This window comes from Gossypium arboreum, chromosome 4 (assembly GCF_025698485.1).
Source record: "Gossypium arboreum isolate Shixiya-1 chromosome 4, ASM2569848v2, whole genome shotgun sequence".
Lineage (NCBI taxonomy): Eukaryota > Viridiplantae > Streptophyta > Magnoliopsida > Malvales > Malvaceae > Gossypium > Gossypium arboreum.
The window spans coordinates 121,679,620-121,694,664 of record NC_069073.1 but is presented as its reverse complement, the minus strand read 5'-3'; the positions used below and the strand labels follow the sequence as shown (position 1 = coordinate 121,694,664).

Sequence of the window (15,045 nt, the reverse complement as noted above, 5' to 3'; positions counted from 1 at the left end):
TTTCAAAGTCCCTTCTTAAATTTAGTAACTGTTGTTGCCTTGTTCTTTTAGTCCCTTGGAACTCCTCCTTCAACTTATCCCAGGCCTGCTTTCCCAGGCCTGCTTTGGTGACTCACAAGCCATGATTCTTGTGAAAATCACATCAGATACACTGTTCTAGATACATGACATAGCTTTATGCCTCTTTATTTTTTCATCAGCATGCTGCTTGATCTGAGCCACTGTTGGATTGGCTCTGAGTGGTTCAGGTTCAACATCTGAGTTGACCACTTCCCACAAATCGAATGCCTGCAGGTAGGTCTTCATTTTCACTGCCCAAATGTGGTAGCCCTCTCCATTAAAAACTAGTGGTACAGCTGGTGAGAAGCCTGATAAAGCCATAGTTGTAAGAATTGAAATATGACAGGTCCACTAAGAATAAGGCTCTAGATACCAATTGTTGGGTTTTGAATACTTTATCCGGATGAAGTATGAAGCTCAGTGTAAACTTGAGCAACAACGTAATTAATCCGGATAAAGAATGAAGGAAGATTAAACTTTCAAAAAGGGCTCTATATTTTCAGGATAAACAAAACAAAATTTTACTTGGTAAAAGAAAGTAAAAATTGAGAGAGTATTTTTTCAGGAATGATTTCTATTGAAATTCATTAAATTGAAAAATGGCATACTGCCAGTACATATACCAGTCATAAGCTGGTCAGCTTTGATAGGTTTCACTTACTATTTTTAGGCTTCATTGCAACTTGCACAACTTGCAAATTGCAACTTGTAAAATTAGATAAACTGATATATCAATCTTATAAGCACCGAATGCATTAAATACACTATCTACTTAGTTTTAATTTAACTAAGTTACAAAATATTACAAAAGTAACAAAATGAAACTGAAATTGAACAGTAGCATCAACTATAGTAGCTGTATGTGCTTCATCCGGAAATACTACAGCAGCTTGATCTGCTTCTTCATACTTCATCCGCATAACTTATGTTTCACGGTCTGCTCCTTGGTTGCTTTATCTGCTGCATGCATGCCAACTTCAACAACAAGCGAATGGGAAGAACTGGTTCCACCGCCACTTGATCACCACTTCTTTAAGGAGTCAAGCTCAACGTTTTGGGTTTCTAAGATATTATCGGAAATCTTTTGCTAGTAAGGGAGTTACTATAGTGTTTTTATATAAACTCACAATCCCTTTTTTTTTTACCAAAATGATGTGGAATTCAACACTATAAGTTGGTGTTGATATTCAACACTTCCCCTCCACACCAACTTTCCCCATGCCAAACTGACGTTAGATTCTATAACTTTTTCTTATCACCAGTAATGTGATTTGAGTAGCCCGAATCAACAATCTAGTCGTTCTCATAATCAATTCCATTGGGTGTTACAGTTGTAAGAGTCATCACCTCTTCCGCAACAGACAGTGCCTCGAGCCCTCGACATCCCATTCCTTTTCACTATTGGTGATAATAACATTACTTTCCACGAGTTTTTTCTTCAATCAACATGCGTTTATATTGTATTTTAAAAAAATATCTTCGTAGGCAGGCCAAAATTTTCTTCTTAAAAAGGTATTTTCAATTTTTTCTATTTAAAAGATGCTTTTATATTCAGGCCAAATGAGATAATGAAACAATGGCGCATTCAAAATTAGCCACATACAGAGAAAAAAGGCAGGGCAGATGAGATATGAAACAATGGCAAGTCCGTGGGAAGGTTTTAAGACCACATAACTGCCCGTGCTGAAAGCAATCACCATTGCAACCGTTGCATAGCCAAGGAGCACAGAAACAGACCGAGTCCGATATAAAACTATTCGACGCCAAAAGCTAAATCGTGATAATAGATTATCCAGAACGCCGAAGTGGGTGGTGAGGGCAGAAACAGAGAAAATAAAGGCCATTGCATTTGTTACAATAAATGCTTTAAAGGCTGCCTCATCAATCAAAAGGGGAGTGCCTTGCTCTGACCCTTTTCCACTCTCCAAACCACCAGGAATAGTTATTGCTGCTGCGAATGCGATGGTGGCTATTAGTGCTGCCACTATTAAATGAGCGTTTCTTGTGTTCTCCAAGCTTTCTGTAGAAACATTACGTGAGCCAAACTGACGAACTGGTTCCTCCGCCACTTGATCATTCTCCATTTCTTCCAACAATTCTTTGATTTGCTTCTGCCATGACACCCACATGTATTGTAGATTTACTAAATATGTTAATTAAAACTAAAATTTTAATAAAACCATAGCCATGGAAATGCAATATAAACACACACACCTGTTTATGATGATCATTCCTGGAACTGTTTTCGGATTGAAGTGCATTATAAACTTCTTGAGGTGTGATTCCAAAGGCACCTTCCAACTCCATTAGATTTTTGAGTGATCCATATACAATCTTAATACCACGATTGAGAAGAGAAAGCCTTAATGGAGAGGAAGGGTCTCTAAAAGCCAGATAATGAAGTAAATTCAAACCTTTGTTGTCCACTTTTTCACAACAATCTGGACATAAAGAGAGAATCTTTAAAACTGTTCCAACATTACCTTGCCTGGCTGCCATAAGAAGGGGTGTCATCCCTCTCTTTTTATCACCTATATAGGCAGCTGATACATCCCTTTTTAACAGTTCTTCCACAACTGATATTCTACCACCTATGTGCGCAGCATAATGAAGAGGGGTGTGCCCATCTTTATCTCTTTCCCTTGTCAAATTCCCCTTCTTCTCTAATATTACCCTTATTGCCTCTAAATCCAAGCAAAAAAAAATGTCAATAGACCTGTTCTTTATTTATTTCAAAATAAAAAATAAAATAAAATTGGAACTAACTCAACAACATACCTGCATCTTTAGCCATAGCTGCTGCATGCAAAACTGTTCTACCGCGGGGGCCGCCATGAGCTGTTGATGTCGATTTATCTAATAGTATACTCAGCACGCCCCTGTTTCCTCTCCTAGCTGCTATGTATAGTGGAGTCTCCTGTTTTTTGTTGGCAGAATATTGAAAATCAGAGTCTTCAAACTCCAACAATGCTTTCACCACTTCAAAAGTGCCACACCCTGCTGCTTCGTGTAAAGCCGTGTTGGATTCCTGATCCCTAATCCTCAGCATCTCCCTCACTGCATTTACTTTATCCATTCCCAGCTCCGCTAAATCTCCATCTCTAGCTTTTGCACAAGACTTGATTAGAAGTTTCACAATAGCAGAATGTCCATTCCTTGCTGCAACGTGCAAAGGAGTTTGACCTTTAGCATTCGTTTGGAGTAGCAGTGACGGACACTTGTTGAGAATTTGTTCGATAAAATCTGATCTCTTTTCTCTTTTTATCGTAGGAATGGAAATAGCCGAAGACAGATAGAATGAGTCATATGGTACAGGGAAGAATTTGATTATTGAGAGAAATCTTTTAAAAAGCAAGGCAACATCCTCCTCAGTTGCCAAGTTAACATGGAGCACGTTGTCTTGGTTTGGGGTCTTTAGCGACTCAAGTTGAAGCCCCTGCTTATTATTGAATTCTTCAATGTTGCATTCTGTTGCTGCCTTATACAGCGAAGCATCCATGTAAGTGATGTTCTCTTCAGGCTCCTCTGCTCCCATTTTTGTTGGTCTATTTCTTCCTGGATAACACCAAAGAAAATTTAATTAATTAGCTGAAACATTCCAAGCTCAAGAAAAAAATACTGCAAATTCAGAAATTTACCAAATGCCTTACCCGTTTCTTACTTGCTTGCTATCCTCCATCAAGTCACCTACAAATGACAACTATATATAATTTCATACTTGAACACTTCAGTAATAGTAATATATAGTGTTAGAGGTCAATAAAGTAGGAGTCTTTTTATGGTGAAATTTGGTTTTAAGGAAACTGCGAAGAAGGAGAAGAGTTGAAGAAAAAGAATGGAAGAAAATGGGGTGTACAGCTCTTTGTGGTCAAGTCAATGCTGCCCTATGTTTTTTTTATTCGAAGACAGTGTTTGGTAGCTGAGAAAATCGTTACACACTAAAATTTGAGCATGTTATTATTGTTGAGTCATGTAGACTAAACCCTAGATTTTCTTTTCACTCTTACAACAAAGAAAATCCCAAGACCAAAATGATTTACCTCATTTTTATATTTTTATATGTATTTTATAATCGATGAAATCCCGTCAATCATCTCCGTCACCCTTCTAGAACTCAAAATCCTCCACCTTATGAGATGAATTAGATGTAATTGAAGATTCTATCAAGGTGTTTTTGTATGACACCTTGACCATATCTCCGGTAACTTCCTCCCATTCTCATCCACCGTTGGATCATCCGTAGCACGACCAATGTCGGTATTCAAAACAGCAGGATTGACACCAATCACAAAATCCGCCACAGGCAACGTTCCACCCATTTTATATTAGCAAATGTGATTCCTATATGCATATTATAATATAAGATGAGATAAAATGGAAGAATCATTAACTAATTAATTAATTATTGATGTCAAAGTTGACCCCAAAAAATTATTGTCCAAGCAACAGTAACATAATGAACTTAATTAATAGTATTTTAAAAAGAATTTGACTTTTGAATGTTTAAATTTGACTAAGTCAAAATAGTTTACTAATAGATATACATACTAATGAAATTATAACAAAATTTAATTAATTCCATAATTGTTGAAAGCTCCATAATATATTTTAATTCCCTACTTGAACATTTTAGCATTGCATAATCTCCAATAGTGATACTCTTGCTATGTACTTTCTTATATTCAACATTTGACTAACATTTTTTATAATTTTAATTAAAATTTATTATTTGTTACGTAAGTATTTGGGTTTATTTTCTAGTTAAGTACTTGAGTTTGGCTTCAATGTTTAATTTGACACCTGAGCTTTTTTTCTTATCTCAATTAACTACCTTTGTTTTTGTACTAGAACACATGTGTCAAATATTCATTGTGCCACATGAATCCAAATTTAGGTACCAAATTGAGACTGAAAAACTCAAGTATCGAATTAAACATTAAAATCAAACTCAGATATCAGATGGTATATTAACCCAAAATTAGTTAAACTCTTGTCATTTAACATATGGTCTTCATTAAACAAAATAATAAATAAAAACATATTAAAACGACGTAGTTTTATCTTGTCTTATTTAGATTTTCGGATAACTCGAATTGTGTAATTTATATTCAAGTTAAACAAAAAAAATTGATTTTTATTTGAGTTGATCTGAATAACTCGAACTATTTAATTCAAAAATTAAATTTTTATTCTGTTTTTGAATCGAATAAAAACTACTAAATTGTTGAAAATATATGTATCAAATTCGTATTTTTTAAATATGTTTTATATATTATTAATTTCGTCATTCTAATTGCAATTTAATTGAATGAATTCTTGACCAAGTCAGAATAGCTTACTAATATATATACATACCGATAATGAAATTAAAAAATATTATACTTATATAAATAAATACCAAGTAGGTATTAGATGCGAAATTCAAGGGCTAAATTGTCCATTAATCTAATCATAAATTAATATGAGTCTCACGTTTCATGAAGGGTTTATTATTTATTTGTGTTCAATTATGTAATATAAATTTGAATGACAAAATATAATTTAAGCTTACTTTTATTTTTAGAAATTTGGACCTTCTATTTTTTGGATTTGAAATTTTAGGTCCAATCGTTGCTACTATTAAAATTATTCTTTTAAATTTACTAGTGTGATATTTGAAATTTAAAAAAATACTTAGTAGTCATGTAACAATAAAATAATATTGAAAATGTTTATAATTTTTTCTTAAAACATTCATTCGAACTCGTCATGATAAAATATTTTTTATTGGAATAGTATTCCTAAAAATATTGGCATCAAAATTTTGATTAAAATAGTTAACAATATTAATTATTTAGGCTAACTAATGACGGTATAAAAGTAGAAAGATGAAATTATGTTAAAAAAAAGCATATAGATTAAATCTCAAATTTCAGCATTGTGTAAAGGCAAAATTAAAGTTTAATCATTTTCTTATAATATAAAAAAATAAGACAAACCTAAAAGAAATAAAAGCTACGTATTCTTCTCTAAAACCCTTAAGACATTCAAATTATATATAACTATATATGCATGTAATGTACTTGTAAGGGAGTTACTATAGCGTTTTCGATTATCATGGGCATGTTCATGTACTTGATGTTTTTCATTATTTTATGTATCAGTGGCGGAGCTAGGTGGTTGGCAAGGTCTTGGTCCACCCTTAAAATGAATTTTTTATTTAGGTCTTTTAATTTATAAAATTTTAAATTAGTAATGGTAAAATTACACTTTGACTCTCAAAATTATAACAATTTGATTTAATCCTTTAAAATTATAATAATATAGACTATTAAAATGATGAAATTACATTTGTTTTCAATAGTTTCGCATGCATAAGCTAATGGTATAAGCAAATATTAATTCATAAATTAACTATGTTTAAACTGATTGGAAGTTAAATCACAAATGTTGTTTTGGATGCAAAAGACAACTTCTATTAATTGGTAATCTAATTATAAAGTTCATGGCCATGGAATCATGATGTAAGCTCTTACTATTAATTCTAATGCTGAAAAAGTTCCTAAAATTGAGGTTGAATGAATTACTGAAGAAAAAAGAGTTGCCAATGCAAACTCTAAGGCCCTCTATGCTATATTCTATGGTATTGACATGCAAGAGTTCAAATGCATTTATAAGTGCACTATTGTAAAGGAAGCTTGGGAAATTTTCCAAACGTATCGAAAAATAGGCTTGGACAAAAAAATTAGGCCAATTTAAAATATGGGTGAAGCTTAGACTTGAACATTTAAGGCCAGAGCCCAACTCGACCCAACCTGTTTTAAGTTAGTAATTTTTTTATTATGTTACTTTTATATATTATATAATTTATATCACATAAAAATTAAATAACTATATATAAAATTTTAGTAGATAAAAATATACAAATATATAAATATTAATTAAAAACAATATAAATATATATTTTTAAATTTTTAAAAATAATATAGACAAACTTAAAATGGGCGTGGATTAACCATTTATAAATATGAATGGACTTAGGTTACATTGGCCACCCAAATGGCCTAGTAAAATCAATCAAATTTGAAAACATTTTTTGTGGTGCCCCAAACTCAGCCGGGACAGTCTGACTCGAATTTCGAATATCACATTAGCCACCAAAGTGACTACCCGTTAAAAACACCTCAAAACACATTATCCAACCAGCACACCATATGTTTGCAACATAAATCATAAAAAAAATCATAATCCCATGCTTTTCTAAAAACACCATTAAAACAAACACAAAAAAAAAATTAATTTTTAGACCCTTGCGAACCCACCTCGCGACGAACCCCCATCTAGAACCCTAAGCAGCTCGCAAACGACTTTCTAAAAGCACCATTAAAAAAAACACAAAAAAATTCAATTTTTAGACCCTTGCAAACCCACCTCGTGACAAAACCCCATCTAGAACCCCAAGTAGCTCGCAAATGCCTAATGAGCGCCAAGTCACGACCTACTTGTGACACTTAACTCGCAACTTGCCCTGCGAGCACCTTGGTTTCTCATCCTACCCTGCGACCTCATCTATTTGGCGAGCCCCTTTCATTAGCAAACTAGACAACGTTTCTCCTTTAATAACTATAGACTGCCTAGATATCACACTCGTGAACTCCTTTATTTGGCGAACCTACCTAACAAGGCTGTTAAAGGTGGCAACAAACAGCAGTATGTATGTTACCCGGATGAAATACAGCAGCTACAAATGCACGTATGTTGTCCGGATGAAGTACGTTTTTGTAACAAGCAACCTGTATATGATTTGACAGAAAACTTTTTGACTGGATAAAGATGGTCAAGTCTTTCCAGTTTTAGAAAGGTCCTAGGATATCATTAGGATACATTTAATGTTTGTTCTCTTCTTCAAGTTAAAAATATTGTTATTCAAATGTAATAGTACTATATATGTACATCATACATTATTGTAAATAGATAGAAAAATTTGCTCTCTCAATTTCTCATTTTTTAGCTTCTGTTTTTTTGTTGTTATCCTTGCAACTCTCAAGTCTTTGAATCTCAAACTTATTTCATACTTTATCCAGAATTATTGCTTTGTTGCTCTAGCTTCAACAAGAGCTTCATATTTCATCCAGATAGCTTGGTTCTATTTTTCTTCCTGTGTGAAAAAAAACCAACAAAGGCGAACTCTCTATCTTGGTGTACATTGACTATGGCGAACCCCCTACTGTTTGGCGTGCTCACTCACACTGGTGAACTCTTAAAATTGGTGAACTCCACGTTATGGCGTGGTCCTATCATCCTGCGATCCCTAGCTCAAGTTACGCTTAGTTGGCTCACAGGTATTTATTCACAAGTTATTATCTCTATTTCATGCATTCTAAATTAACACTTTGATTCAATCAAATAGGAGGTATAAGGACGTACCTTAATACTCAATGATCTCCTTTGGTAAAATTATCAAATTATCAAACATTCAACATGTATAAAATCCAATCAATCATGCACTCAACCAAACAATTATAAAGTCCAAAATCCAAAATTAAACAGTCCATAATGTTCGTTTACAACTCGTCAAAATTTATTTAAAAGTCTATGTCTAATTCTAATCCCTTGAAATAGTCCCACATTGTCTTCCACTTAAGATTTGAAAAACACGTCACATACTCGAAGGGACTTGCCTTGCGTAGGATCACTGGATTGCCACGCTTCACCACTAGTCCTGCGAACTACTTATCTGCAAGGTATATGTAAGGAGTGTAAACTTATTGAAGCTCAATGAGTATACAAGCATACAACATATAAACAAATCATTAATGCTAGAAATTAAACATGCTATAATAGTTCACATAGAATACAATTTCATTCATATCATAGTGATATATTGGCAATTTGTGAATGAGAAACATAATCATATTATATATGGATTGGATAAGCAGATCTCCAAAACACTCCAAATAGTTCAAAGATAATCATATTATATACACATTGTAATTTGGATGCAAAAGACAACTTCTATTAGTTAGTAATCTAAATGTCTAGTTCATAGCTTATGGAATCATGATGAGAAAGTGGTTCATATCACGATATTATGTTGTCTAATGTCCAATAAGGGGAAATAACTTGTTTTGACTACTGAAATAGGATTTATTCTCAAATAGAGACAAAAATGCGTTAGTCTAGACTAATAACACATATTTTTTAAATTATTATTATTGTTGTAACTTTGTATTTTAATTGGGATGCACCATAAGAAACTCCATTTGTGGGAGTTATAAGATGCAACTTTCTTTCAACCATTAAATTTGTTTTTAAGGGATTAATGTTTTGTTTTGCTTTTAAATTAGTTATAATTAGTTGTTTTCCATATTTAAGAATTATGGTAGAAAATATATATACACTAATTAATTTAGGTAATACTTAAATTTCCAATTTTTGAACGAGGTAATTGCATTAAACATCCTCAAATTATGATAGTTATTTTAAATTGGTCTCTAAATTTCAAATCATTCTAATTACATCTCGAAATTATTGATGTTATATCAATTAGGTCATTTCATTATTAAAATCGTTAACTATTAAATGACAGATCAGATCATATGTGACATAATTTTTTGCTTTACGGCTCGTTTTCTTTTTCAATTTTACTTTATTTCTAGTTTTTACTTTCTAAAGTTACGTGCCATTTAATAATTAAATTAACACTTTTAATAACGAAATAACTTAAAATTTGACCCTCAGCCTTTTAAAAAAGAATTGAATTTAGCCATCAATCCTTTAAAAAGAGTCAAGATTTTTTTAATTAAAATACTAACTAAACTATTAAGTTTTTTAACATGGTAACGTAAATGGCAATCCACATGTACTTCATGTGTTTTTTTTTTATAATTATTTTTTATTTTAAAATATTTTTATGAAATTTAAATTATTTGAGGCTTGATACCTTTTGTAGACACTAAATTTCATCCAAGATCCCTAAGTAACAAGAATTCGAGTTTTAATTTGTGGATAGGGGATCCAATTTTTGTTAATGTTTATTAGTTTTGAAATGTTTAATTGTTTTCTTTTGGATTTAATTTCACAATTTTAAAAGTGGAATGTTTTTGAACTTTGGGCTAATATTTGATTTGGGCCCAAATGTTTTCTTATTTGTTCATATGTGTAATACATGTTGGGCTGTGAGCCCATTTATTTCAAAATTTATAACTTTTTCTTTTATATATGATAAAAATATAAAATGGAAAACCTCAAGAAAGGCCCCTGAATTTTCAAAATGCTACATCTTGATCCTTATTATATTTTTTCCATTAAAAATTCGATTCACTCATTTAATATATTTATTTTTAATTTATCAAAACTTTGGGTCATAATTAAATACCGAGACATGAATTTTAATTTACCAATGTAGACAACACATATTTAACAATGTGCCAATTTCGGGCGTCACGAAGATACAAAAACTTTCTAATTGTGTAACCAATTCTCGAACCTAAACATTTTTCTCTACATCTACTTCATAGACCCAAAATTACCTTTTTAAAAAGAATTTTAAATTTTTTCTACTAGGAATTGGAACAACATTGTAGTCAATGATAAAATGATATTAACATATTTATATTTTACATATATATTGAAGGATTCAAGACTGCCCACATACAGAGTAAAAAGGCAGGGCAGATGAGATATGAAAAAATGGCAAGTCCGTGGGAAGGTTTTAAGACCACATAACTGCCTATGCTGAAAGCAATCATCATCGCCACCGTTGCATAGCCAAGAAGCCCAGAAACAGCTGTAGTTCGATATGAAATTGTTTCACGCCAAAATTTAAATCCTGATAATAGATTATCCAGAGCCCCAAAGTGGATGAAGAGGGCAGAAACAGAGAAAATAAAGGCCAATGCGTTTGTTACAACAAATGCTTTAAAGGCTGCCTCATGAATTAGAAAAGGAGTGCCTTGCTCGGATCCTTTTTCACTCTTCAAACCACCAGGAACAGTTATTGCTGCAGCGAATGCGACGGTGGCTATAAGTGCTGCCACCACTAAATGAGCATTTCTTGTCTTCTCCAAGTTTTTTGTAGTATTATTTCGTACGTCAAAGAGACGAACTGGTTCCTCCGCCACTTGATCATTCTCAATTTCTTCCAACAATTCTTTGATTTGCTTCTGCCATGCCACCCACATTAGGCGATTGTATTGTAGGTTTATTAAATATGTTAATTCAAAATTTTAAATATTAATAAAACCATAGCTATAGAAATGTAATATGTACACACACCTACCTGTTTATGATGATGTTTCTCATATCGAAGTGCATTATAAACTTCTCGAGGTGTCATTCCAAAGACACCTTCCAACTCCATTAGATTTCTAATTGATCCATATACAATTTCAATACCACTAAGCTTGAAAAGAGAACGCCTTAATGGAGAGGAAGGGTCTCTAAAAGCCAGATAATGAAGTAAATTCAAACCGTTGTTGTCCACTTTTTTGGAACAATCTGGACATAAAGAGAGAATCATTCTCACTGTTCCAACATTATTTTGCCTGGCTGCCATAAGAAGGGGTGTCATCCCCCTCTTTTTATCACCTATATAAGCAGCTGATACATCCCATTTTAACAGTTCTTTCACAACTGAGAATCTACGACCTAAGTGTGCAGCATAATGAAGAGGGGTGTGTCCATCTTCATCTCTTTCCTTCGTCAAATTCCCCTTCTTCTTTAATGTTACACTTACTGCATCTAAATCCAAGCAAAAGAAAATTTCAATAGACCTGTTCTTTATTTATTTCAAAATTTTAAAAAAAAAAATTGAAAAAACTCAACAACATACCTGCATCTCCAGCCATAGCTGCTGCATGCAAAGCTGTTCTACCGTGGGGACCGCCATGACCAGTTGATTTTAATTTATCTAATAATAGAGTCAACAAGCGCCCAGATCCTCTCCTCCTAGCTGCTATGTAAAGTGGAGTCTCCTGTTTTTTGTTAGCAGAATACGGAAAATCAGGGTCTTCAAACTTCAACAATGCTTTCACAACTTCAACATTGCCACACCTTGCTGCTTCATGTAAAGCCGTGTTGGATTCCTGATCCGTAATCCTCAGCATCTCCCTCACTGCACTTACTTGATCCTTTCCCAGCTCTAAATCTCCAGCTCTAGCTTTTGCGCAAGACTTGATTAGAAGTTTCACAATAGCAGAATGTCCATACCTTGCTGCAACGTGCAAAGGAGTTTGACCTTTAGCGTTCGTTTGGAGGAGCAGTGACGGACACTTGCTGAGAATTTGTTCGATAAAATCTGATCTTTTTTCTCCTCTTATCCTAGTAATGAAGATACTCAAACACTGGTACCACGATACATACTGTACGGGGAAGAATGTGATTATTGAGAGAAATCTGTTAAAAAGCCAGGCAGCATCCTCCTGGTTTGCCAAGTTAACATGGAGCACGTTGTCATGGTTTGGGGTCTTAAGCGACTCAAGTTGAAGCCCCTGCTTATTATTGAATATTTCAATGTTGCCTTCTGCCGCTGCCTTATACAGCCAAGGATGCAAGTGAGTGATCATGTTCTCTTCAGGCTCCTCAGGTCCCATCTTTGTTGATCTATTTCTTCCCGGATAACACCAAACAAAATTGAATTAATTAGCTTGAAACTCAAGAAAAAAAATACTGCAAATTCAGAAATTTACCAAATGCCATACCAGTTAGTTACTTGCTTGAATATCCTCCATTTAAGTCACCTACGAATGACAACTATGTATAATTTCATAAACATTTTAGTATAGAATAAAGAAACCACCTTTATATATTTTTTTATTCCTTACTTGGATCACATTGGCATTGCATAATCCTCAACAATGCTATTCTTTTTTTCACTTTTACTTTAAACAAAACAACATTCTACTAACTTATTCTTGCTGTGTGTTCAAGTAAAGCTGGTAAAATTACCTATTGTGGTAATTAATCAAAAACAACATTATTACCATAAGAATACAGCTTCAACAAAATTTATAGATTTCAATCAAAAGATATAAAATACACATTATTAACAATCAATATTTGACTTAATTTTTTTAATTATTAGTTATTTTTTCAGAATTTTAACCAATTTGTCTACTTAATTTGAGTTAATTGCACCAAACATCAACAAAATATGATCCTCAATTTAAATTGGTCTCAAACTTTAAAACATTCTAATTACATCCTTAAACTACCAATGATATATAGATAAAGTACTTTCGTTACTAAAATCATTAATGTACTATAGGTGAATATTGAAATTGGTTACTATACTTATTTGTTTTCATTGATATTTGACATTATATTTTGAAAATATGAGTAAATTTTTCATTCAACTCTTATGTTATTTTGAATTTTACTACTAGACTTTGAATTTATTAAATTTTATCATTAACTTTGTTTTTTAATTAAATTTTATTATTCAATATTAATTTGATGATTTGAAAGAAAAAAATATTTCAAATATTTATTTTAATAATTAAAAATAATTTAACAAATATAATAATGTGATTTGATGATGGGATCTATTTCTTCCTAGATAGCACCAAATAAAATTTAATTAATGACAATGGTGAGGGTGTGTCCATCTTCATCTCTTTTCTTCGTCAAATTCCCCTTCTTCTTTAATATTACCCTTATTGCCCCTAAATCCAAGCAAAAAGAATGTCAATAGATCTGTTCTTTATTTATTTCAAAATTTAAAAAAAAATGGAACTAACTCAACAACTTACTTGCATGTAGCTGCTGCATGCAAAGCTGTTCTACCGTGGGGGCCGCCATGAGCTGTTGATTTGAAATTATCTAATAATAGAGTCAACAAGCGCCCAGATCCTCTCTTCCTAGCTGCTATGTAAAGTGGAGTCTCCTGTTTTGTGTTGGCAGAATACGGAAAATCAGGGTCTTCAAACTCCAACAATGCTTTTACCACTTCAGCATTGCCACACCGTGCTGCTTCATGTAAAGCCGTGTTGGATTCCTGATCCGTAATCCTCAGTATCTCCCTCACTGCATTTACTTGATCCGTTCCCAGCTTCTCTAAATCTCCACCTCTAGCTTTTGCACAAGACTTGATTAGAAGTTTCACAATAGCAGAATGTCCATACCTTGCTGCAACGTGCAAAGGAGTTTGACCTTTAGCATTCGTTTGGAGTAGCAGTGGCGGACACTTGGTGAGAATTTGTTCGATAAAACCTGTTCTCTTTTCTCTTTTTATCATAGTAATGTAAAATCTCAAATACCGATTGAATGATACATATTGTACGGGGAGGAATTCCAGTATTGAGAGAAATCTGTTAAAAAGCCAGGCAACAATCTCCTCGTTTGCCAAGTTAACATGGAGCACGTTGTCATGGTTTAGGGTCTTTAGCGACTCAAGTTGAAGCCCCTGGTTATTATTGAATACTTCAATGTTGCCTTCTGCTGCTGCCTTATACAGCGAAGCATCCATGTGAGTAATGTTCTCTTCAGGCTCCTCAGGTTCCATTTTTGTTGATCTATTTTTTCCAGGATAACACCAAACAAAATTGAACTAATTAGCTTGAAACATTCGAAGCTCAAGAAAAAAGTACTGCAAATTCAGAAATTTACCAAATGCCATACCAGTTAGTTACTTGCTTGCAAATCCGCCATTCAAGTCACCTACAAATGATAACTATATATAGTTGAACACTTTAGTAATAGTAATAGTGAAAAAGTAGGAGTTTTTTATGGTGAAATTTGGTTTGAAGGAAACTGTAAAGAAGGAGAAGAATGGAAGAAAATGGGGTGTACAGTGTCTGGTAGCTGAGAAAATTGTTACAAACTAAATTTTGATCATGTTAGTTATTATTGAATGACTTAGTTGTAAGGAAATGGAAAGCAAATGGCCCTAAAACAAAGTTGCATTATTAAATTTTGATTAATTAGTGAACCTATTAAAAATCAGTCCACCTTTCAAGAAAAATAATGTTTCAAATATTTATTTACTAATAGTCCAACTAGTTTTAA

At 33.0% G+C, this 15,045-nt stretch overlaps 3 protein-coding genes across 3 annotated transcripts; all 3 read right to left on the bottom strand.

Annotated features, from left to right (window-relative positions):
* Positions 1–774: 774 nt before the first annotated feature.
* On the bottom strand, positions 775–4,014 carry LOC108459158 (ankyrin repeat-containing protein ITN1-like). The gene is made up of 4 exons (XM_017758515.2): positions 3,711–4,014; positions 2,839–3,615; positions 2,275–2,744; positions 775–2,171 (listed from the first exon to the last, which is right to left on the bottom strand). The coding sequence occupies exons 2-4, from the start codon at positions 3,593–3,595 to the stop codon at positions 1,593–1,595; spliced, it is 1,806 nt and encodes a 601-aa protein (XP_017614004.1). The 5' UTR covers positions 3,596–3,615; positions 3,711–4,014; the 3' UTR covers positions 775–1,592.
* A 6,605-nt stretch (positions 4,015–10,619) lies between these two features.
* Positions 10,620–12,886, bottom strand: LOC108459157 (ankyrin repeat-containing protein ITN1-like). Its single transcript, XM_017758514.2, has 4 exons — positions 12,741–12,886; positions 11,873–12,648; positions 11,321–11,781; positions 10,620–11,204 (listed from the first exon to the last, which is right to left on the bottom strand). The coding sequence occupies exons 2-4, from the start codon at positions 12,630–12,632 to the stop codon at positions 10,659–10,661; spliced, it is 1,767 nt and encodes a 588-aa protein (XP_017614003.1). The 5' UTR covers positions 12,633–12,648; positions 12,741–12,886; the 3' UTR covers positions 10,620–10,658.
* A 626-nt stretch (positions 12,887–13,512) lies between these two features.
* On the bottom strand, positions 13,513–14,895 carry LOC128291692 (uncharacterized). The gene is made up of 3 exons (XM_053026882.1): positions 14,659–14,895; positions 13,791–14,552; positions 13,513–13,703 (listed from the first exon to the last, which is right to left on the bottom strand). The coding sequence occupies exons 2-3, from the start codon at positions 14,540–14,542 to the stop codon at positions 13,649–13,651; spliced, it is 807 nt and encodes a 268-aa protein (XP_052882842.1). The 5' UTR covers positions 14,543–14,552; positions 14,659–14,895; the 3' UTR covers positions 13,513–13,648.
* Positions 14,896–15,045: the final 150 nt, after the last annotated feature.

Coding starts and splice junctions, on each gene's coding strand:
- LOC108459158 (XM_017758515.2), bottom strand. CDS start 3,595: ATGGGAGCAGAGGAGCCTGAAGAGAACATCACTTACATGGATGCTTCG. Junction 2,745..2,838: donor AGCTATGGCTAAAGATGCAG/GTATGTTGTTGA, acceptor GCTTGGATTTAG/AGGCAATAAGGGTAATATTA. Junction 2,172..2,274: donor GGAATGATCATCATAAACAG/GTGTGTGTGTTT, acceptor GTGTCATGGCAG/AAGCAAATCAAAGAATTGTT.
- LOC108459157 (XM_017758514.2), bottom strand. CDS start 12,632: ATGGGACCTGAGGAGCCTGAAGAGAACATGATCACTCACTTGCATCCT. Junction 11,782..11,872: donor AGCTATGGCTGGAGATGCAG/GTATGTTGTTGA, acceptor GCTTGGATTTAG/ATGCAGTAAGTGTAACATTA. Junction 11,205..11,320: donor AGAAACATCATCATAAACAG/GTAGGTGTGTGT, acceptor GTGGCATGGCAG/AAGCAAATCAAAGAATTGTT.
- LOC128291692 (XM_053026882.1), bottom strand. CDS start 14,542: ATGGAACCTGAGGAGCCTGAAGAGAACATTACTCACATGGATGCTTCG. Junction 13,704..13,790: donor CATGCAGCAGCTACATGCAA/GTAAGTTGTTGA, acceptor GCTTGGATTTAG/GGGCAATAAGGGTAATATTA.